The 23,198-nt window shown below is 46.5% G+C and overlaps 1 protein-coding gene across 2 annotated transcripts in view; it reads left to right on the top strand.

Moving 5' to 3' along the window:
• The window catches only part of FOXK2 (forkhead box K2), a 138,882-nt gene that overhangs the window by 84,770 nt on the left and 30,914 nt on the right, over positions 1 to 23,198 (top strand). For both annotated transcript variants that reach the window (XM_060240741.1, XM_060240742.1), the window contains exon 3: positions 19,414 to 19,561. In XM_060240741.1, coding sequence (XP_060096724.1) covers positions 19,414 to 19,561 — 148 coding nt within the window. The remainder of the gene's footprint in view (positions 1 to 19,413; positions 19,562 to 23,198) is intronic.

The raw sequence follows: 23,198 nt of genomic DNA on the forward strand, positions 1-23,198 counted from the left end.
AATTTAGTGTCATTTGCAAACTTGGCCACTTCACTGCTTACTCTCAACTCCAAATCATTTATGAACAAGTTAAAGAGCATGGGACGCAGTACTGAGCCCTGCGGCACTCCACTGTTTACTGTCCTCCACTGTGATGACTGCCCATTTATACTCACTCTCTGCTTCCTATTAATTAGCCAGTTTTTGATCCACAAGAGGACCTGTCCTTTTACTCCATGGCTCCCGAGCTTACTAAGGAGCCTTTGATGAGGAACTTTATCAAAAGCTTTCTGGAAGTCAAGGTAAACAATATTTATCGGGTCTCTTTTGTCTACACGTTTGTTCACCCCCTCAAAGAAATGTAACAGGTTAGTGAGGCAAGATCTTCCCTTACAGAACCCATGCTGAGTCTTCCTCAATAACTTGTGTTCATCAATGTGCCTACTCATTCTGTCCTTGATAATGGTTTCTACCAACTTTCCCGGTATTGAAGTCAGACTGACTGGCCTGTAGTTACCCGGATCTCCTCTGGAACCCTTTTTAAAGATGGGGTTGACATTTGCTACCTTCCAGTCCTCAGGAACGGAGGCAGATGTCAATATTTTTGTCAGAAGATCCACAAGTTCAACTTTGAGTTCTTTCAGAACTCTTCTATGTATGCCATCCGGACCCGGTGACTTATTAGTTTTTAATTCGTCCTTCAGTTGTAGGACCTCCTCTCTTGTCACCTCAATCTGGCTCAGGTCTTTCAACACCCCTTCCAATAGAAGTGGTTCTGGAGCAGGCAAACACTTCTCATCTTCCACAGTGAAGACGGAGGCAAAAAATTCATTTAGCTTCTCAGCCATTTCCCTATCCTCCTTCAGTAATCCTTTGACCCCTTGGTCATCCAAGGGCCCCACTGCCTCCCTGGCTGGTTTCCTGCTTCTAATATATTTGAAGAAATTTTTATTGTTGGTCTTTATGTTTTTTGCAATATGCTCCTAATATCCTTATGTTCTTATGTTAACTTGTAGGCAAATATCAGTGGTTGTGCAGACTGTAATTATACAGGCAAATGAGAGTTATTGAAGATAACTCATTTCCCCTCTCCCCACAACAGGCACCTTGTGAAGTGGGTGGGACTGAGAGAGTTCTGAGAGAACTGTGACTGACCCAAGGTCACTTGAGGTTATTGAGGGCTTTCCCCCTGTGTCTTCCAAACACTACAATGCTTCTTAATAGAGTTTCTTATTTCTCCTCTTAATTCCTTGAGGCTGGTACCTTCTTTCAGTACCTAACTCCCTTCCTTTTAATCCCTAATTTCTATAAATCAGTACCTAACTCCCTTCCTTTTAATCCCTAATTTCTATAAATCATGCTTAAAACATTAGCACTCTTTTGCAATATTTTGTCTAACAATCTCTTGACACCTCTTGCTCAGAATTATTTCATCAATTTCTGGAGACAATGTCTGTGCTGTAGCAATCTTGAGTATGCTGTTCAGGTGTGTGTATAGGTTGCAAACCTACTTTTGATTTATTTACATTCACTACAGAAATCTCATGGTCAATACTTTGAGCCTAAGACCCATGGGAAATGGCTGGGCACTGAGAGATTTCGTACATATTGCCTCATGTGTCAGTCAGTCACTAGAAAACAGAGGCTTTGCTCTGTAACTCCTGTGCGATTGAGCAAGCCTGGCAAAGCAAGCTGATATGCAGAAGAAGCAAGAGAGAGAGAAGGAAGCAGATGACAGTGAGTTGCTTGCAGTCCTGGTAGGAGCCCTCTGGGGGCTTGATCTGGCCCTCAGGCCACATGTTTGACACCCCTGCCCTAGAAGATATATCCCTTTCCTTTGACCTGAATTGGAGTCTCATCTCACTACCCAGCAACCTTGCCAAATTTCATTCCCGGTCCATGTGTTTGTGTAAAACTGCTTTTAGCATAGGCTGAAACTCAGACATTCTCCCTCAGAAGCCATCTTGGGTGCTTCCCACCATCCAATCAGGGAGGCAGGAACTTGAAACTCTTCCTCTTCCTGTGAGATGTGGGAACCACTCCTTGCTCAGTTCATTTCCTGCCTTGACAGGGAGAGCATCTTCTAGGATAGGCTCCTATCCTTTTTTTCCTTCTATCTTATTGCTTGCCTTAAAAAGCAACAACACCTTTCTTCCTCTTCTAATTCTTTATCTTGCCTTGCCCTTTTTCTTTAATCTACTAACCCCCTCTTCTCTGCTGCTTGTTCCTTGTTCCTTTCTCCTCCTTACCCCCTTGCTTTTCCTCCTTCCCTCTTTCCCCTTGAGGGGACTGCGTTGCGGTGGCTTAGTGGTCTTTGGAGATAGCTGTGGCATGAAGAGGAGCTCAAATGTCGAACCGACTGAGAGACGACTTCATGGAGGACAGTTCCTACTCTGGCGCCCAGAACGGAGCCGTGAGTGAAAGACCATTTGGAGCCGGCATGACCTCTAGGCTAGCAGTGGCTACTGGCAACATGCCCTTGAGGAGCAGCCACCCAACCCCTAATACCACATCAAAGGAGAAGGAGGGGGCGATCACGAACATTTCTATGTCCCAATGGTCCTCTATCCCAACTGGTACTCGCTGAGCCTCTTCTACGCAAGGCTCCCCCCTCATTATGGATCTGTCCATTTGCTCGAATTGAATCGGGTGGGGTAGGGGCTTCCGCACCAGTCCTAAAGCGTCTACTAATTTTGGGGTGATAATCTCCCTCGTGCACCCGGAGTCGACTAGGGCTCGGACATGGATAAAGCGTTTAAGCTTTTGGTTCAACAATGTCAATGGTACAAAAAATAAGGATCCAGTCACTCTCATCTTCAATGGTGCCGTTAGATCCACGACCTGCCTCCCGGCTCCTCTCAGTGCAGGTCGCTCTCATTTTCCGCCGGCTCTGTTCCCCAAGACTTCTCATTGGATGCGTCCATAATTATAGTATCCTTGTCTAGTGCCGTCGACACTGTGGTGCTTCCCCGAACCGACTCCTTGGGTCTGGTCGAAGTCTTCGGTCCCGGCGCCGTGGGTTTCAGGGTAAAGGGGGGGCTCGAGGTTTCTCCGGGCAGTTGGCCGCGAAATGATTTGGATCACCACATCGGAAGCACTTGCGTCCTTCGGGAGGTTTTGGCGTTCCCCCCTGAGCTGCGTTCTTCTTCCCGTCTGACTTGGCCCCCGACTGAGCCTCATGTCACCCCTTTCCCCCTTGCTGCAGTTGGCGTTGGAGGGCCACCCGCTGCATGTTGGTCTCTACCTCACCTGCCAGTTTTACCCACCCCACTAGGGTGGTAGGGTGGGCTTGCTGCAGGGCTCGGTCCAGCAGGCTCACGTTTAGCTCTCTCTGGAACTCCTCGATCTTCATCATCTCACTCCATCCTCGTACTTCGGCCAAGTGGGCCCTGAAATCGGCCGTGTACTCCCGCACCGACTTCACCCCTTGCTGCATCTTGCACAGGGCCATAATGGCCCGGGTCTCCTGAAGTGGGTCTTCGTACTGAGTTAGCAGTCCCTGCAGGAACTCGCCCAAGGTGTCGAGCTTGGGGCCCCTCGTCTCGTACAGGCTTCCATACCACCTTCTTGCTGCTCCCTTCAGTTTTGACCCGAGGTAATCCACTCGGATGAACTCATCAGGGAACGTGTTCCCCCAATAGTGCATGTAACTATTGGCTTGAATGGTGAAGTACTCCATGTCTTTGGGGTTGCCGTTGAAAGTGGCATCCAGTTCTCGCCCCCTCCCGTAGTCTCGAGGGGCCGGGGGTCCTGCTGGCGGCGCGGGGCCTCCTGGTTGCCCAGCGGCCGCTGGGGGTGCTGGCCTGGCTGGTGGTGCCGGTGGTACTGGCGCTGGCGCAGCTGGTGGAGCTAGCGGATGATTTCGTGGCGTGCTGGCGCCTCGTCCATTAGGGCTGTAGAGGTGCGTGGCTCCCACTTCTGCGGGGTGATGAATAGCTCTTGTATGTGTAGCGCGGATCCGCAGCCCCTAACTCTCCCGAGTCCCAATGATGTGCCAGGGGGGAGTCCGTACTTCTACTCCTTCGAACGGATCAGTAGGTTCTCTGTTATCTGGTGCTGTTTCAGCCATCCGGCTTAAAAGTTGCCAGGTCAGATGAACTCTTAATAAAGGATCAATCCCAAAATGTCAAGCATGAGATTTTAAAAATAACCAGTCCTTGGATTTTGAAACAAAGTTAGGTTTATTGATAATCCATGTGGCTCATTCGAGCTGAAGATTGGGACAGATACTTTGTAACACTAGAATCTCTCTCTCTCTTGGCTTGACTTCGCGAACGAAGATTTAAGAAAGGTGCAGTAGTCCACGTCTGCTGCAGGCTCGCTGGTGGCTGACAAGACCAATGCGGGACAGGCAGATCCGGCCACAGTGGCTGCAGGGAAAAATCTGATTTGGGGTTGGTGCTGTAGCAGTGCGATTCTTCCTCAATCTCCTTTTGTCCTCAAGACCAGCTATGTGTGCGTTCTCAAAGGAAGAGACAGCCTGGTGGATAGTGTGCCTCCATTCTTTGCGATCTGAGGCTAGGTCAGACCACTGGTGATGGTTGATGCGACAGGTGCCAAGGGATTTCTTCAAGGAATCCTTGTACCTCTTCTTTGGTGCCCCTCTATTTCGATGGCCGATGGAAAGTTTGCCATACAGGGCAATCTTGGGAAGGCGGTGGTTTTCCATCCTGGAGATATGCCCTGCCCAGCGCAGCTGCGTCTTCAACAACAATGCCTCGATGCTTGTAACCTCCGCCCGCTTGAGGACTTCAGTGTTGGTCACAAAGTCACTCCAGTGGATGTTGAGGATGGTGCGAAGGCAGTGCTGATGAAAGCGCTCAAGGAGTCGCAGGTCTCTCTCTCTCGGCTTGACTTCGCGAACGAAGATTTAAGAATGGTGCAGTAGTCCACGTATGCTGCAGGCTCGTTGGTGGCTGACAAGACCAATGCGGGACAGGCAGATCTGGCCACAGTGGCTGCAGGGAAAAATCTGATTTGGGGTTGGTGCTGTAGCAGTGCGATTCTTCCTCAATCTCCTTTTGTCCTCAAGACCCAGCTATGTGTGCGTTCTCAAAGGAAGAGACAGCCTGGTGGATAGTGTGCCTCCATGCTTTGCGATCTGAGGCTAGGTCAGACCACTGGTGATGGTTGATGCGACAGGTGCCAAGGGATTTCTTCAAGGAGACCTTGTGCCTCTTCTTTGGTGCCCCTCTATTTCGATGGCCGGTGGAAAGTTCGCCATACAGAGCGATCTTGGGAAGGCGGTGGTTTTCCATCCTAGAAATATGCCCTGCCCAGCGCAGCTGCGTCTTCAACAGCAGTGCCTCGATGCTTGTAACCTCCGCCCTCTTGAGGTCTTCAGTGTTGGTCACAAAGTCATTCCAGTGGATGTTGAGGATGGTGCGAAGGCAGCGCTGATGAAAGCACTCAAGGAGTCGCAGGTGATGATGGTATAAAACCCACGATTCGGAGCCGTATATGAGGGTTGTCATCACAACCGCTTTGTAAACATTGATCTTTGTGCCTTTTTTCAGATGCTTGTTGCTCCACACTCTTTTATGCAGTCGGCCAAATGCACGGTTTGCCTTTGCCAGCCTGTTAATAATAATAATAATAAATTTATTTTTGTATCCCGCCCTCCCCCGCCAAAGGCGGGCTCAGGGCGGCTCACAGACATGGAATACCATGATTTGAATAAAACAATGTAAACAACAATTTTAAATACAATTCAGTTACATAAATTAATTAAATAGATAAAACAGGTGCTATAAGATGCTATAAGTCACAATCATACATAAGATGGCTAGATGGCTACAGGTCAGTTTAGCCAGGTTCTGTCTTAAAAGCAAGCTGAAAAAGAAATGTTTTGCAAGCCCTGCGGAATTGGTTCAGGTCCCGCAGCGCTCGCACCATCTCTGGAAGTTGATTCCACCATCGAGGGGCCATTGCTGAAAAGGCTTGCTCCCTGGTTGTCTTCAATCTAGCCTCTCTTGGCCCAGGGATTATTAAAAGATTTTGAGAGCTAGATCTCAGTGCTCTCTGGGGAACATATGGGGAGAGGCGGTCCCTAAGGTAGGCAGGTCCTCGGCCATATAGGGCTTTAAAGGTGATAACCAGCACCTTATAGCGAACACGGTACACAACCGGTAGCCAGTGCAGATCCCGCAGCCCAGGCCGCACGTGTTCCCACCGAGGTAGTCCCATTAGCAGCCTGGCCGCCGCATTCTGCACTATCTGAAGTTTCCATGTTCGGTATAAGGGCAGCCCCATGTAGAGGGCATTGCAGTAGTCTAGTCTCGAGGTGACCATTGCGTGGATCACAGTTGCCAAGTCGCTGCGTTCCAAGAAGGGAGCCAACTGCCTCGCCCTTTTGAGGTGAAAGAAGGCGGATCTAGCAGTGGCAGCTATCTGGGCCTCCATTGATAAAGAGGATTCCAGTAGTACTCCCAGGCTCTTGACCCTGCACACTGGTGTCAGTGGCGCACCGTCAAAAGCCGGTAGGGTAATGTCCCCTCCTGGTCCGCCGCGGCCCACGCAAAGGACCTCAGTCTTCGCCGGATTCAACTTCAGCCCGCTCAGCCTGAGCTAGTCAGCCTGTTGTGAATCTCCTTGTCGATCTTGGCATCTGAGGAGATGATGCACCCCAGGTAGCTGAACTGCTGGACTGTCTTCAGAACTGATTCACCCACAGTGATGCAGGGAGGGTGATAATCTTCCTGGGGTGCAGGCTGGTGGAGAACTTCTGTCTTCTTCAGACTAACTTCTAGGCCGAATAGCTTGGCAGCCTCTGCAAAGCAGGACATCATATGCTGCAGAGCTGATACCAAGTGGGAGACGAATGCAGCATCATCAGCAAACAGTAGCTCGCGGATAAGTTTTTCCATTGTCTTGGAGTGAGCCTTTAGTTGCCTCAGGTTGAACAGGCTGCCATCGGTGCGATAGCGGATGTAGACACCATCGTCATCATCTAGATCTACTGCTGTTCTTTGAAGCATCATGCTAAAGAAGATAGTAAAGAGAGTTGGTGCGAGAACGCAGCCTTGCTTTACACCTGTGCCTATTGGGAAGGGCTCCGAGAGGTCGTTGCAGTGCCTGACTTGGCCTCGCAGGTCTTCATGTAGCTGGATGATCATGCTGAGGAACCTTGGGGGACATCCTAAACGTTCCAAGATCTGCCACAGGCCTTTCCTGCTAACGGTATCGAAAGCTTTGGTAAGGTCGACAAAAGTCACATATAGACCCTTGTTCTGTTCCCTGCATTTCTCTTGGAGCTGCCTGAGAACAAATACCATGTCTGTGGTGCTGCTGTTAGCTCTGAAGCCACACTGGCTCTCTGGGAGGAGTTCTTCTGCAATGGTGGGCACCAGTCTGTTCAGGAGTATTCTAGCAAGGATTTTGCCTGCGATGGAGAGCAGGGTTATCCCCCGGTAGTTGGAGCAGTCTGACTTTTCCCCTTTGTTCTTATGTAGAGTAAAGATGATTGCATCGCGAAAGTCCTGTGGTAGTTTGCCTTGTTCCCAGCAGGTGACAAGTACTTTGTGAAGTGTGCTATGTAGTACTATGCCCCCATGCTTCCAGATCTCTGGTGGAATTCCATCAACTCCCGCTGCCTTGCCACTTTTCAGTTGCTTGATGGCTTTAATAGTCTCTTCTAGGGTGGGGATCTCATCCAACTCTGTTTTCACTGGTTGAAGTGGGGTGAGGTGGATTGCTGAATCTTGAACTACGCGATTGGCACTGAAGAGAACCTGAAAATACTCCAACCACCGGTTCTGTATGGATGCCTTGTCTGTGAGGAGCACTTGGCCGTCTGCACTACGCAAGGGACTCTGAGCCTGATATGATGGACCATGTACTGCCTTCAGGGCTTCGTAGAACCCTCTTAAATCACCAGTGTCTGCACACAGCTGGGTTCTCTCTTCAAGCTTGGTCCACCACTCGTTCTGAATGTCTCAAAGCTTGTGCTGGAGATTGCTACATATAGTGCGAAAGGTTGCTTTTTTCCCGGGACAGGAGGGCTGAGCAAGATGTGCTTGGTAGGCAGATCTCTTTTTTGCCAGTAGTTCTTGGATTTCTTGATTGTTCTCGTCAAACCAGTCCTTGTTCTTCCTTGTGGAGAACCCGAGGACTTCTTCAGAGGTCAACAGGATGGTAGTTTTTAGGTGTTCCCAGAGTGCTTCTGGAGAAGGATCTGTGAGGCAACTGGGGTCCTCAATTCTTGACTGGAGTTTTGCCTGGAAGGCAGCTTTAACTTCGGCTGACTGAAGGCTGTCAACCTGAAACTTCCTCCGGGGGATACCGCCTCTCCTGGGTGTAGATTTAAAGTGAAGACAGAGATTGCAGCGTACAAGACGATGATCCGTATGACATTCTGCACTGGGTATTACTCGGGTGTGTAAGACATCTCGAAGGTCTCTCTGGCGCACCAGAATGCAGTCAATAAGGTGCCAATGCTTGGACCGTGGGTGCATCCAGGTTGTCTTCAGACTGTTCTTCTGCTGGAAGATACTGTTGGTGATGGTGAGCTGATGCTCCGTGCAGAATTTTAGCAGGAGGCGCCCGTTATCATTGCAGTTGCCAGTGCCATGTTTGCCAAGTACTCCTTTCCAGGCTTCCGAGTCTTTACCTACTCTGGCATTGAAGTCGCCAAGGATGATCACCTCGTCCTCTGTCGGAGTCTTCTATACGAGGTTACGTAGATCAGTATAGAACTTGTTCTTTTCTGCAGGATCTGCTTGAAGGGTTGGGGCATACACATTAAAGAGGGTTGCATGCTGCTTGTTTTGAAGTGGGAGGCGCATAGACATGATGCGATCTGAGTGAGCTGTTGGCAGGTTTTCGAGTTTAGAGGCAATGGAGTTCCTGACCATGAAGCCAACGCCAGAAAGGCGGCTCTCAGCCTTTGACTTACCCGACCAGTAGAGGGTATAGCCAGCACCGTGTTCTTGAAGACTACCTTCCTCAGGGAAATGGACCTCACTGAGAGCTGCTATGTCGATATTCAACCTGAGAAGTTCATGGGCAACTAGAGCAGAGTGTCGTTCAGGGCGACCACTTTCTACTGTGTCAAGCATGGTTCTGATGTTCCAACACGCAAGCTTTCGTCTTTGCACACTTTTTGAGGCAGGTGCATGCCTTTTCTTTGTTGTTATTTTTCGATCGCAAGTAAGGATGCCCGTTGACCGCGGCTAGCCAACGGGGGGGGGGGGGGGAGACGAGCTTTGTTTAGGCCACCTTTTCTAGGCCCCTCTCCATATGGAGCAAGCAGTGCTGTCCCTAAATAGGGCTGCTTGGTCATTCAGGGTGCTGCCGAAAAATGCTTTCGTCTCCGGGTCAGCATCAGGCGACCAATACCCTGAACCGCCTACATGCAGGATCGGGACTGCGGCTTCCTGTGGCATCTTCCACCTGCCGTTTCGCCCCTTGCCCATCGCTGCAGGACTTGGTATGTTGTGGGTTGTGGATGTGGATACCCTTCAGGCCTGCGCAGAGGAATTTTTAGGTGAAGTGCAGTGTGCGCAGTACTGGCTCCACCCTTTCACCATGGGGTCATCTGCCATGGCCCAGTAAGCCGGGATGCCGGCAGCGAGTCCTCCAGGTGGTAGGTGTTGCATTAATGAGCTCTGTCTGCCCAGGCTTGATGTTAGAGTTTTCCTTCTCTTGGCTGGCGAGGTTGGTGAGCCCAACCTGGTTATACCGTCGGACATTCGGTCGTACCATGACGTGGCAAACTGTGAAAACGGGGGGGAACAGCAAGAAGGTTTTGCCATGGATGCAGTAATGTAGGAGAGGCCATTGCAGTGACCATCTGCCAGGCATAGCCAGACAGTGACCACGCAGCGTTCACTACACCGGGAAAGGAGAGGCGATGTATTGCGCATGCACTTTCCCTGGGGGGGCAGGACACCCAGAGGGAGCCCACCCCCCCAACAACACTAGAATACAAAGTTTAAAATGGCACATCCAAGGTTCTTTAAACAATTCTACGTTCACATGTGAAATTCACACTCTGGGTTCCTTATCTCTATTGCGGCTATCGCATCTTGGGTTCAGGCCTTGCTAGGCCTGGGAACAAGTCCCAGGAGATTTTATCTTCAAAGTGGACATTCCTGCATCTGTTAGTAGAAGCGAAAGAAGAAAGGTGGGGTTTGCTACTTTGATGTGCTCACATTTTCACTTCGGGTTAGTAACATATCTACCATCTAAGTTCTCTAACATATGAACAAGAATTCTAAGGTCTGACTTCAGCAATATAGAAGGGGTATACAATGCTTGACAGGTACCCTCCCCAGGAGTTGCCGGAATGGGATCAGCAGTCAGAAGCCTCTTTCTCGAGGTTTTCGCATCGATTGGCCACTCGACAAGCACCTTCAGCATCGGTGTCGATTCCACCCGAGAGACACAGAGAGCAATCTGGGGACCGGCAAGCTCATCCGTTGGTAACGCTTTGTTCTCCCGAATGTGCTTCGACTCCAGTGTTATCCAAACACTCTACGAGAAGAGAATCTTCAACATCGGACTCCAAGGTCGGTACCGATGATCCGGACAGAGCAGTGAACCTTCTCCAGATTCTCATATTGCTGAGAACCTTCCCATATCACCCTCGGAAGATCTCAAGTCTTATGGGGACCTTGTGAAGCGAATGGCACAGTCTCTCTCCCTTCCAGTAGTCCAACCAGAGCCAATTGCTGATGACACTGTGTTTGACATAAGGCAGAGGGATACATCGACGGCTATGGGCTTTCCTGTAACTAAAGTCATTCTGCAGGCAGTGAAGGAGCCCTGGGCAAAGCCAGCATCCACTCCAATCTCTACGCGTCGCCTGGACCACATGTACCGTGTTCAGGAGGCTGGTGCTGAGTTCCTGTTCTCCCACCCCAAGCCTAATTCGGTGGTGGTTTTGTCATCTTCAAAGGCACGTAAGACCCACTCTTCTCCACCTGACAAAGAGGGCAAGAAAATCGACAATGCTGGTAGACGATTCTGCTCAGCGGGAGCTCTGGGAGTAAAAACCTCAAACTACGCTGCATGTATGGCTCGCTACCAGTATTCGATTTGGGCGCAGCTCAAACTGTTGATGTCATCTCTGAGTGAGGAGAAGCAGGCTTTGTTTAAGAAGCTACAAAGAGAGGGTTTTGCCATGGCCAAACAACAGCTGGCTGTGTCAAAACACATGGTGGGTGTATCTGCCAAGACCCTCACTTCTGCCGTCTCCCTGCGCCGTCATTCTTGGCTACGGTCCACAGCTCTTCAGCCTGACACCAGGGCTTATGTCGAAGATCTTCCTTCTGAGGGTGAAGGCCTTTTCAGTTTCATCACCGATAGTGTCCTTCAAGAAATGGACAAAAGTATCAAGACCTCAAGGAAACTCCCGACGGCTCTGTGCACTAGCAATAGAACTGTGGAAGGAGTGCCTGGAGCACGGCATCTATCTGAAGGCTGCACACCTTCCAGGAGTACTCAATCTGCAGGCGGATTCATTGAGCAGAGGAGCAGCTTCTCCACACAAATGGGAGATGATGCAGTGGTGCTTCCTTCAACCTGTGTTCCAGCTCTGGGGGTATCCTCAGGTGGATGTTTTTGCCATAGCCCGGAATTGGAAGTGTCCCCTGTTCTGCACCAGGGAAGGAACGGATCCAGAGTTCTTGGGAGATGGCCTAATGTTCCCATGGAACGGTTGGTTCCTGTATCTATTTCCGCCTCTTCCGCTGCTGACAAAAGTTGTCAAAAAAATAGCGAGAGAGAAACTGAGTTGCATTCTAGTCACACCTTGGTGGCCTCGGCAGAACTGGTTCCTGATTTTGCTTCATTTAGCGAGGGTTTTTTTTTTATTAGTTCCCGGCAGAACTGGACCTTCTGTTGGCCCAGGAAGGACACGTGTTTCATCACAACGTACCTCACCTGAAGCTGACGGCATGGTTCATTGACCCTGAGTCCAGCACGTCTAAATAGTAGAAAGTTGTCTACCCATGCTTCCTATGACAGGAAGTGGGGGAAGTTTCTTCGGTTTTTTGGCAGACCCTACAGTCTCACCCCAACGGGTGGACCTACTGGTGATATCACGTCGGCACGCCGTGTAGGGAAGCTCATGGCTACGCGTTGTGACCACCCATACTTAATTTTTCATGAGTCTGGAGTGTCATTGGCTCCTGATGTTTCATTTCTCCCCAAAGTGGTTTCCCAGTTTCACCTTAAGGTGGACGTTTGGTTACCTATGTTTTATCCCATGCCTTCCTTGGATGAGGAATGTTGGTGTCACGCTTTGGACGTTAAGCGTGCGTTACTTTTTTACTTGAGTCGTTCTAAGAGTTTTTGTCAGGACCAGCATCTTTTTGTTTCCTATGCTTCTCCTAGATTGGGTTCAAAAATTTCATCTCAGCGACTTTCAAAGTGGCTTACTGAGACTATTAAACTGTGCTACTTGCTGGCAAAGAAGCCGTTGCCTGGACCCATTCGTGGACACTCTACTAGAGCGATGGCGACGTCGGTGGCGTTCCTGAAGGGTGTTTCCTTGACAGACGTGTGTAAGGCCGCCACCTGGTCCTCTCCACATGCTTTCATGAAGCATTATGCTCTGAACGTACATGCTCAGCAGAGGACTCATCTGGGAGCTGTGGTGCTGCAAGCTGTCTCTTCTGGTTGACCATCTTTCTGCCTCCAGGTATGTCTTGCTTGCTAATCTCCCATGAGTGTGAAGCACAGAGACCGCGAAGAAGATAGACAGGTTGCTTACCTGTAATTGTAGATCTTCGAGTGGTCATCTGTGCATTCACACTACCGGCCCTCCTTCCCCACTGCTGATGGTCTCCCGATGGTAGGGGCTTCCAGTGGTCAGGAAGGAACTGGCGGGATCCTCGCACTGGCTCTGGTGAGCATGCGTACTGAGACGCCTGCGCATGCCCACTGGTGCCGAGTGCTAAAAAATCCCGGGCTTTTTAGGTACCGATTTGGGGATTGGCGCGGGCGCTCTATCCCATGAGTGTGAATGCATAGATGACCACTCGATGATCTACAGTTACAGGTAAGCAACCTGTCTTTATGTTGGCCTGCCACAGGGGAACAGCTGGTTATTATGCTCCTAGTTCCCATTCCTCCTCCAGGTCCCTGTCCCCTAAGAGACCCAGAGATAGCGCTTGGCTCACCAAGGCTCAAACAAAGAAGGTGGCAAACGATTGGCTACACAGAGAGGGGTCCTTGGATAGGGACCAGTCCTTGGGGTCCCAGAGGGGGGACAGGGAGAAGGGAAAGCCCATTTTTGATGAAGAAATTGAGAATGTCACAGTGCCAGAACCCTCGGTATGCTTTTTTAAGGCAGAGGAATACCAGCCCCTTCTGGCAAAGGTTTTAGCAGCATTAGATCTCTATGACACTACTGAAAAGCAGGAGATCACTAGTCTGCTCACCAGCCCCAGGAATACTGAATACTGAAGGGGAATACTGAATTTTCCAGTGTTACCATTCCTTTGACAAGGTGTTCCCTTTTCCTGAGTTCTTTGAATGCCAATTAAACCTGAATGGGCCAAGCCAAATTCCAATTGGCAATACCCTAACTTTTTTAAAAAGTTGTATGCCTTACCACCTTTGCTAATGAGATGCTACAGGTGCCATTGGTTGAAGACCCAGCTACAGTTCTACAATCGCAGGGGCTCCTATCCAAAGATGGACATTCGTGACATTAGGGATAGGAAGATCGACCTACCCCTAAAAAGGAACCATGAGGCCACAGCCATGACTATCAAGGCAGCAGCCACAAATTCCATCGTATCCAGAGCAGCTATGGATGAAACATTTCATTCAGCTGTTGCCAGATGCTAATAAGAAGGCACCAACAGACTCCTGAGAATGGCTGAATTCTCTGCAGACACCTCTCTGGTCATCCTTACCTTCTGCACCAGAGCAATGGCTTTGGCCACGGTCACTAGAAGAGGCATTTGGCTCCGCGCCTGGCCAGAAGACCTTCACTCTTCTATTGTATCCTCCTACCCTTTTCAAGGTAAGAAGTTGTTTGGAGAGTCCTTGGACAAGATTATGGTAGAGATTTGGGGCAAGAAGAAGGCCATGCCCAAGAACATTCAGAGTTCTAACAGGAGGGGCTTCGGATCTGGTTCCTTTCATGCCTCCGCCAACACCTCCCGATCCAGTCAGGATTCTAGGAAATCTTCATGGGGGCAATCCAAACAGTCCTTTTTGAAGAATTTCTCCAGCACCCGATTCCAGAGACAGCAGTACCGACTCAACAAACAGAACAGAGGTACAAAGCCTTGCCAGTGAGGAGCCACCTTGTTCACTTCGATTCGGCATGGGTAGCTTCACAAGCTGATTCCTGGAAATTAGAAATCATCACCTGGGGTTACGTGATAGAATTCAAAAGAACACCCCTGGTTCATTTTCTAGTTTCACCCCTACGCTCAAACCCAGTCAAGAGGGACATCACATTCAAGGCAGTTTGTCATCTTCTGAAAATTGCTGCAATAGAGCCAGTATCTTGGAAGCAGAGATATCAAGGTGTTTATTCCATCTTCTTTATGATCCCCAAGAAAAATAGGGATTGGAGGGTGATTTTGGACTTGAGGTTTCTGAACAGGGCCATCAAACTCCAACATTTCCGGATGGAATCTATCAAGACCATTATAGAAGCCCTTCAACTACAATATTTCCTGGCATCTCTGGATCTGACAGAGGCCTATCTGCATGTTCCAATCCTTCTCCTACATCACAGATTTCTCCATTTTTGTGTGGATGGCTCTCATTTCCAGTTCAAAGCTTTGCCCTTCAGGCTGGCCACAGCACTGAGGGTATTCACAAAGGTGCTTGTAAAGCTTGTGCCATGTCTCAGATAGCAGGGGATCCATGTGCCAGATCTCATTCCCAGTTCTTGTGTTTGTGTAAAACTGCTTTCAGCATAGGCTGAGACTCAGACACTTTCCGTTCTTTAAGTGAATTCTTCCTCAGAGCATATGTTCAACAGAAGGACCTGACCAATTAGGGTGCTTGGAGTAGCCTGTTACTTAAAATTCTCCATTCTTGAGGAGATTTAACTCTTCCCCTTCTGGTATTCTTATAGTGCAGCATTTTGAAGCCTATTTTAAGGGCTCTCTGTCACACAACTCCTTTGCAAGGTTATAAAACCGGTGGTAGTTATTACTTTCTAAAAGAATTAGAGATGAGAGAGTCTTGCAGTCTTTTAGCTCTGCTCCTTTCTTTTGTAGTTGGCCCACCCCCACTGTAAAGCCATTTCTGAGAACGCTCTGGACTGGTGCACAGAATGACATTAGGAAGGAAAATAAACCTTACAGTGCTCTGGAGTTTTTCTTTAAATTACCCTTTTGTGCATTTTTAATCAACTATTGGAAATTTTAATACAGTAATAAAATTGCAGAATTAATTACTGGGGCAAGCATACCCAGCATTTTCTGGTGGTTTTTTTGTTTTTTTTTAAACTGCATTTGTGATTCTTGGTATCAGAACATTCTACCATTTTATCAGTGTCCCTTCCTACCTGAACAAAAGATAAACAGCATATCCCAAGAGAAGCAACTGTAACCATATGCAGCTCTCTCCTGGGAGAAGTGAGCGGAACTACTGCATATTATCCTGTAGGCTTATATGAATAAAGCAGAGAATGATTTAGAGATACTATTTTTTCCATTGCATTTTTACTTCATGTAAGTATTTATACTCCACTTTATCTCCCAAAAGGGGCTCAAAGCACTTAAGGCTACTGAACTTCTTCTGTCTGAGCCATAAAACTAATTAGTTACAATTTCTTACTTGTATATAAGTCAGATGTTTACAGTTCTTCCTGAAAGCTTTTTTCTCAGTGCTAGTTGTGAATGGAACTGCATGTTATTGAATCTCTGTAACTTGACTGAATTTATTTCGGTCAACCAAAAAAGTTCTTCCAAGCACTGGGGAACATTAACCCCCCCCCCCACAGATATTTAAAGTAAGTACTTTGAAACTGTAGCCTCCTGCTGTCAATGGCAAAGAGGCATCACCTGCTCTTCTAGGGAGGGATGCCTTGTTCTTGCTGTCTTGTGCAACATCTTGATGTCTTCAAAAATAGTATGTTTGTTCTTTCAGAACTGTTGTTTTAGTTGTATACAGTTAAAACTATATTATTAAAACTCATACAAAGAATTCTTTTAATTGGGCAACAGCCTTACTGACCACCCTTTTTTGTTGTTGTTGAAAACCAGAGAGCAAATGGAACAAGAGAATAAACAAACTCTGGCCACACTCTCTCATCTTTAATTCTTTTAAAGAGGAATGGCTGCCACCAGTTTTATAACCTTGCAAAGGAGTTGTGTGACGGAGAGCCCTTAAAACAGGCTTTAAAACACTGCAGGTTTATTACTAAATCAGAAAAAAGTTTCATTAACCTCGTAAGGTTAACAGTGATGTTTTGAGAACTTCACATTTGTTATCTAGCTGTTTAGCTTGGTAAATAACTTCATAATTTTTCCCTTTTATAAAGTTGTTGCAGTACATTTCAGAAGCTTTAACTCCAACATTTTGAACAGTATTTCAAATTGGTAACTTTGAACTGAAAACTTTAACTTGATTTTGATAGGCTTTATGTACAAGTGATCCAGCTCTGCTAAAAATATGCAGTTGCATCTGAAGATGCCTTCCACCCACAGAAGAGAAAAGCATAATTTTTCCAATTTCCTCTTACTGTATTCTTCAGCCCCCCAGGAGCACAGTGAGTGGGGGGTAGGAGTGGAGTGGGAGAGCCATCATACAAACAGTGTGTTTCTCATGATCCTTTCGATCCAGTTCATGCTATGGACAGGTTAACTATCTGTATAGTAAAAGCTTTGTTATCCTGCAGTCATGGGGAACTGAGACTGCTGGCAATCACATCTGTTAGATACTTATTGCTATGCCTTGCATCCTATCCACAGCAGCCAAGCCCAGCCCCATTGGGAATGCCATCTGACTGTCCCCATACCTGGTGCCCTCTTCTTTTCCCTGAGCTACAGAGCTATCCTGTGCAGCAGGCAGGCAACCAGACCAGCGATCCAAAAGTCCTCTGATAGAACTGGCTCCCAAGAGCTTAAAGCAGGCTGAGGGAGAAGGAGATTCCCAAGGATGACGCTGCCTGTCAGAGAAGCCCAGCAGTGGCTGGGAGGCATCAGGAGTAGTCGGAGCAGTGGGAATTGACTGAGAGGGAGAAGTTCTCCCTCTGTGCGAAGCCAGTTAATTGCCATAGAACAACGTTTTTACTATATAATCTTGCCTGATGTTAAATTGGTTAGGAGTTCATTGTTCATATCCTGATCCATTATGTTACTGATAAGGAGCAGGGTACAAACTTCAGCCTTCATTCTTTTCAGCTACATAGACTTAGCATCAGCAGCATTACAATTTATTTGGCCTCAAAGCCATTGTAGCTGAGTTTGTCATCATTCAGTGCATAGTATAAAAACATCCTTTGTGTCTGTTACTTGGATAACTTGTCTTTTTTTAAATAGGCTTTCAGGATTGATCTGTGGCTCTTACTATCCTAGCTTTTTAACTGAAAAGAATTTAAGGCTACCCTTTTGTTAATAATGTGTACAGCATTGGTGACTCCCCTGATACCTGTATCTCTAGATCTTTTAAACAAATCCTAGCTTTTCTAGGGATGCAGTCATATGCCCTATTAAACACATTTGGCGTCCTTGTAGTCAGTGTATTAATTAATTGCAGTGGAATACAACATTAGTGTCAATTTCTGCCTGTATTACCAGTACTTATTCCACTAAAGTCAGCTTATGTGTTGAACCCAAATTGCAACATCAAAATAAAACATACTGCAAAAAGCACACCCATGTTTGATAAGTCAAATCATTTACAACCTGGAAGCCCTGATTCTTAATAGTCATGCTGCTATGAAAGAAGATGCACACAAGGCAATTAAAATGAGTATATAGAATTTCCTTCCCTTCCTATTCAACCTGTGTTTTACCCTTTGAGAGCTTCTCGGGGGTTTTGCAAAGACTTCTTTCATTTTCAGGATCAGCTGCAGCCTTCTGCTTGCATATGTCTACCCAACCAGTCTATTCCCAGTTTTACTACCTTGCATTTTAAAGTTCCATCATAGATCCAAATATTTTGTTTTGAACTGTTTGTTCCTTCTTGATTTTGAGAAAGGTCTCTTAGTTATAAGAGTGCATGAGACCATGTATATATTCTATGTGGTATCATACCTCTTTCAACATGCCATTCACCATTATCTACATTGGTCCTTAATGTTGCCTCACTCCACTCCCCTTAACGTTGCCTCACTCAAGTTTTTATTTGCCCCCACCTTCCTTTTGGCTTCTTGTCTGGAATACAAGTATCTCTTCAGTGAGGCAGCACTTTCAATCTCTAGATCTTATTCCAAGTGTTTTGTTGTAGTATACAGAACTGATTCAGCAAATAGTCTTTTGGTTCCCTAATTTGTTTAAGCTTCCTCAGCCGGCCAAATCAAATGAGCCAGTTTTTTGCTGCTTAAAACAGACTGAGCTTTATCTACTTTTTAATTCATAAGGTCAGTTGTTCCACTTTTCCTCACTCCTAACTCTTACCCCATTCTGTTGTAAATTTTGATGTAGAACAGTGCTTTCTACATTGGCTCAAGGCACCGTCCCCAGAAATATTACCACGTTTTGAAGAAAACAGACTTTAATGGAAGTGTGTTCTAACATTTTTTTTATATGGAAGTTTTTAGAGTAGTTTCAGTCAGTGGACATAATATTTATTATTTGTTTTAGTATATTTCTCTGCCACCTCTTCAGCATCCTATTTAAGGCGGCTTACAGTTAAAACTATGTTGCAGTAAACCAGCCGTTGGACATAAACAGCTTAAAAGCTATCTATAAAGCAAAATTGGATGTTAATATTGCGGGTAAGATACAAGCCCTAATTAAAAGCCTGCATAAAAGATGTATTTTGACCTGGCATATAAAGAAATTAAAGTAGGTGTTGGGTGAGCCTCATGGGAGACAGTGTCCTAGAGACAAGGTGCCATCAGAAAACTTGCCACCTGCCTTACCTCAAAGCAGGGCTTGAGAGTCAGATCTTTACCAGCAGGCTGGATAATATGAGAGGAGACGGTCCTTATGTCCTGGCCCCAAAAGTCTTCAGAGTAAGATCCAGCACTTTGAATTATGCCAGGAAATAGATGGGTAACCAGTGCAGATCTTTCCACACAAAGGTGATACAGTATAGTCCAGAGATTAGCTAATAATTCTCTTTGGAAGAAAGAGGGGAACATCCATGTGCGAGGATATTTCAGCTATGCTGAAAGATCAAAACACTGAATGATTTTGTTGTACAAAAGTTACACTGGAAGTCGTTGTGGATATTTTAATTGTATGCTGTTGAATTTGGAATTTTTTCTAACAAGTGCTGTTTGATGTACAATGTGATGGTGATGTATGCTGTAATAGAACAGCAAGTTTCTCTGGTTCTGTTCCACAGTGCTGCAAATTCTTGCCCATCTAGCCCCCGTGGTGCAGGTTCTTCAGGGTACAAAATGGGTCGTGTAATACCATCGGACCTGCATCTAATGGCTGACAATTCACAGTCAGAAAATGACAAAGAAGCATCAGGGGGAGATAGCCCAAAGGTAAAATTTTTACTAGAATCCAGGCTACGCAATAAATCTGTGATGTATCCAGTATTATAATGGAAATTTATTTTTTGAAAAATGTGAGAGAGAGCAGGAAAGGGTGCTACTGAAGGGGTGAGTCTTTGCCTTTTCTTAACTGCCTTTTCTTAACAGCTGAGGAGAATTAGCTGAATGCTGCTGTGTGCAAGGAGAGGGTGAGTTTGTGTGGTTGCTGGGTGGGAAGAACTACTGTTTGTATTGTCTGTTTTGCCTGGGCTGTAGCTGAATGTAGCTAATTGTACCAGATGATTGTTGCTGATTGGAAGTGTCTATGTAGTCTGGGGCTGATTGCTGGCCCCACCCTCTTTGCATTTGTCAGGCTGCACCTTGCCAGAGACACGAGCCTTTGGCTCAAGCCAAAGAGCGAGAGCTAAAGGGGTGTTGGCCTAGGGGCTCTGAAAAAAGACCAAGAAGCCAGGCCCTTAGTCTCCTTGTGTGCCCAATAAGGTAAGTAGACTTTCCACAAGGAGAGCCACATAAACATGAAGGGTATTAAAAGGGGGATTGTATATATTTATTTCTTTAAAAATAATAAATTAAAAAAGCAATTATGAAGGCAGAATGCCAGCAGGGGATTGGGTCTATCCATTGTTTTGCACTGAGTGTCACATGAACAACTATCTGCCTGCTGGACAGAAATCTTGGGTGTGTGCTCGGTGCAAGGAGCTCTTGGTTCTCAGGGAACAAGTTCACACCCTTGAGGCTGAGGTGGAGAAGCAGAGACAGTCAGGCACATGGAAAAGAGTCTCAGGGACTTGTTAGATGTGTCCCACTCTGAAAATGGCAGCCTTGCCACTGTCAGGGAGCATGAGGGTTGAGAGGGCATCGTGCTGAGGATAAGGGGAATGTGCCCTCAGAAGGGACCTCTTCTTCAGTTGGTGAACAAACAGGTATCCTTTCGCACCAAGGAACCATCCCTGGGCAGGGAGAGAGGGGGGCTCTTGGTAGTTGGAAATTTGATCCTTAGGTAGGTAAACAACTGGGTGGCAAACCCTTGTATTGACTGTATGGTGACTTGTCTGCCTGGTGCAATGGACATTACACGTGTTCTAGGTAGGCTGATAGACAGTGCTGGGGAAGAGCCAGTTTGAATGTTTGCATCAACGATGTGGGGAAATGCAGTCGTGAGGTCCTGGAGGAAGAATTTAGGCTGCTAGGCAGGAGGCCCAAGGCCAGAACCTTCAGGGTGGCCTTCTCAGAAGTGCTACCTGTTCCACGTGCAGGCCCGGAGAGACAGGCACCAATTTGGAGTCTCAATGCATGGATGGGAGGAAGGGTTCAAGGGATGTTGTAGGGAGGAAGGGTATAAGTTTGTTAGGCACTGGGATGCTTTTTGGAACAAGTGGAAGCTGTACAAAAGGGACAGTCACCACTTTTCCCGAGAGAGACCCAGAGGCTGCTGGTGCTTAAAATCAAAAAGGTGGCAGAGCAGTTTTTAAACTGAATCTTGGGAAAAGCCAACAGGAGATGAAATATCTCCAAGAGACGAATGGTTAGTTGTTGCTTTCCTACAGGGCAGGGGATTAGCATTGTCCACTGCGACAGTGACAGACGATAGGTACTGCCTGGCAGGGTTTCAATGTGCAACAAGGGTGAGGCTAACAGATAGAAACGACGGGGAAAGAAGCAGCGCTTCCGTGTAAAACAGACCATTTCTTAAAGATATACACTCACAATAATTGAAAAACTTATAATAATTATTTCTATCACATCACAATATACATATAAAACAGAACCAAAACAATGAGAAAGGGACAGTTCACAATTTCAACAGTTAAGTCTTTCTTTTCTTGGTGAACATCCACAATTCCCATGGGCTGAACAACAAGCAAGACTGGCTGAAGAACGCAGCAAACAGACAGACTTCAAATTGAAGGCCGATTCTCCTACGTGGAGTATAATTTTCAAGGCTCTAAATCATAGCTAAACAAGTGGTCCTGGAATATTCTTACTTCATTTTCACCAGAGCTTTATCTAAGCTTTCAATCACGACAGGGCACTTCAAATGATCCAACACTTACTGCTCCCAAATGGTTCCAAGTTACTTACCTGTCGAAATTGTGAATTGTCCCTTTCTCATCATTTTGGTTCTGTTTTGTATGAAGTATATATTGTGATGTGATAGAAATAATGTCTAAATTTTTCAATTATTGTGAGTGTATATCTTTAAGAAACGGTCTGTAGACGTCTTACATGGAAGTGCTGCTATCTCTCTCTGGCAAGGTTTCAGGCAGCAGGAGGAAGGTTGCGGGTCTAATGTGCTTGAGAAATTATAGATGTTTATACACAAATGCTAGAAGTGTGCTAGGTGAAATCGGGGAGTCGGAATGTTTAGTGTTGGAGCAAAACATAGACATTGTGGGCATTTCAGAAACTTGGTGGGATGAGGATAATCCCTGCATATCCCTGGATATTATAAATATATCATAAGGATAGGGAGGGAAGGGTTGGAGGTGGGGTGGCTCTGTATGTCAGAGAGGGTATACAGTCCAGTAAGATTAAGATGGTAAGTGAATTAGATTCGCTTCTGGAAATGCTATGGGCTGAAATAGTCGGCCCAAAAGGAAGCTTAACTGCAGGAGCTTGCTATTGCCCACCAGATCAGAAGATAGAGGATAACTGCAAAATGATGGAAGAATTAAAGATAGCAGCTAGATGAAAAAACTGTCGTAATAGGTGGTTTTAACTACCCACACGTTGATTGGGTCAATATGTGTTCAAGTTGAGTGAAAGAGATTGTGTTTCTAGACACTCTCAATGACTGTGCTATGGAGCAGATGGTCATAGAACCTACCAGGAGAGAGGCGATCCTGGACTTGGTCCTAAGTAATGCCCAAGACCTGGTAAGAGATGTAAGAGTTATTGCACCACTTGGGAACAGTGACCATAATGTTGATTTCACCATTTTATAAATAGGGAGTTGCCCAAAAAGACCAACACAACCACTTTTAAAAGGGGTAATTTCTCTGAGATGAGGGGGCATGTGAAGAGGAAACTGAAAGAAAAGATTAAAAGAGTCAAAACCATTGGGGGAGCTTCAAGACTATTAAAACTACAGTCCTAGAGACTCAGATAAAATATATACCACAGATTAGGAAAGATACAAATAGGTATAGAAAAAGACCTGCATGGTTAACAAACAAAGTAATGGAAGCTGTAAAATGTAAGAAGGATTCCTTTAAGTGTTGGAAAGCTAGTCCCAGTGAAGTTAATAAATGGGAACATAGGCTGTGACAAATCTGAAAGAACTCAAAGGTGAACTTGTGAATCTGCTTACAAAAATATGTAATCTTTCATTAAAATCTGCCTCTATTCCTGAGGACTGGAAGGTAGCTCATGCCACCCCAATCTTTAAAAAAGGTTCCAGAGGAGATCCAGGAAATTACAGGCCAGCCAGTCTAACATCAATACCAGATAAGTTGGTGGAAACCATTATTAAAGAGAATTAGTAGGCACATTGATGAACAAAAGCTATTGAGGAAGACTCAGCATGGGTTCAGTAAGGGAAGATCTTGTCTCACTAACCTGTTAAGAGTTCTTTGAGGGTGTGAGCAAACATGTAGACCAGGGGGACCCAATAGATGTTGTTTACCTT

This window comes from Heteronotia binoei, chromosome 5 (genome assembly GCF_032191835.1).
Source record: "Heteronotia binoei isolate CCM8104 ecotype False Entrance Well chromosome 5, APGP_CSIRO_Hbin_v1, whole genome shotgun sequence".
Taxonomy (NCBI): domain Eukaryota; kingdom Metazoa; phylum Chordata; class Lepidosauria; order Squamata; family Gekkonidae; genus Heteronotia; species Heteronotia binoei.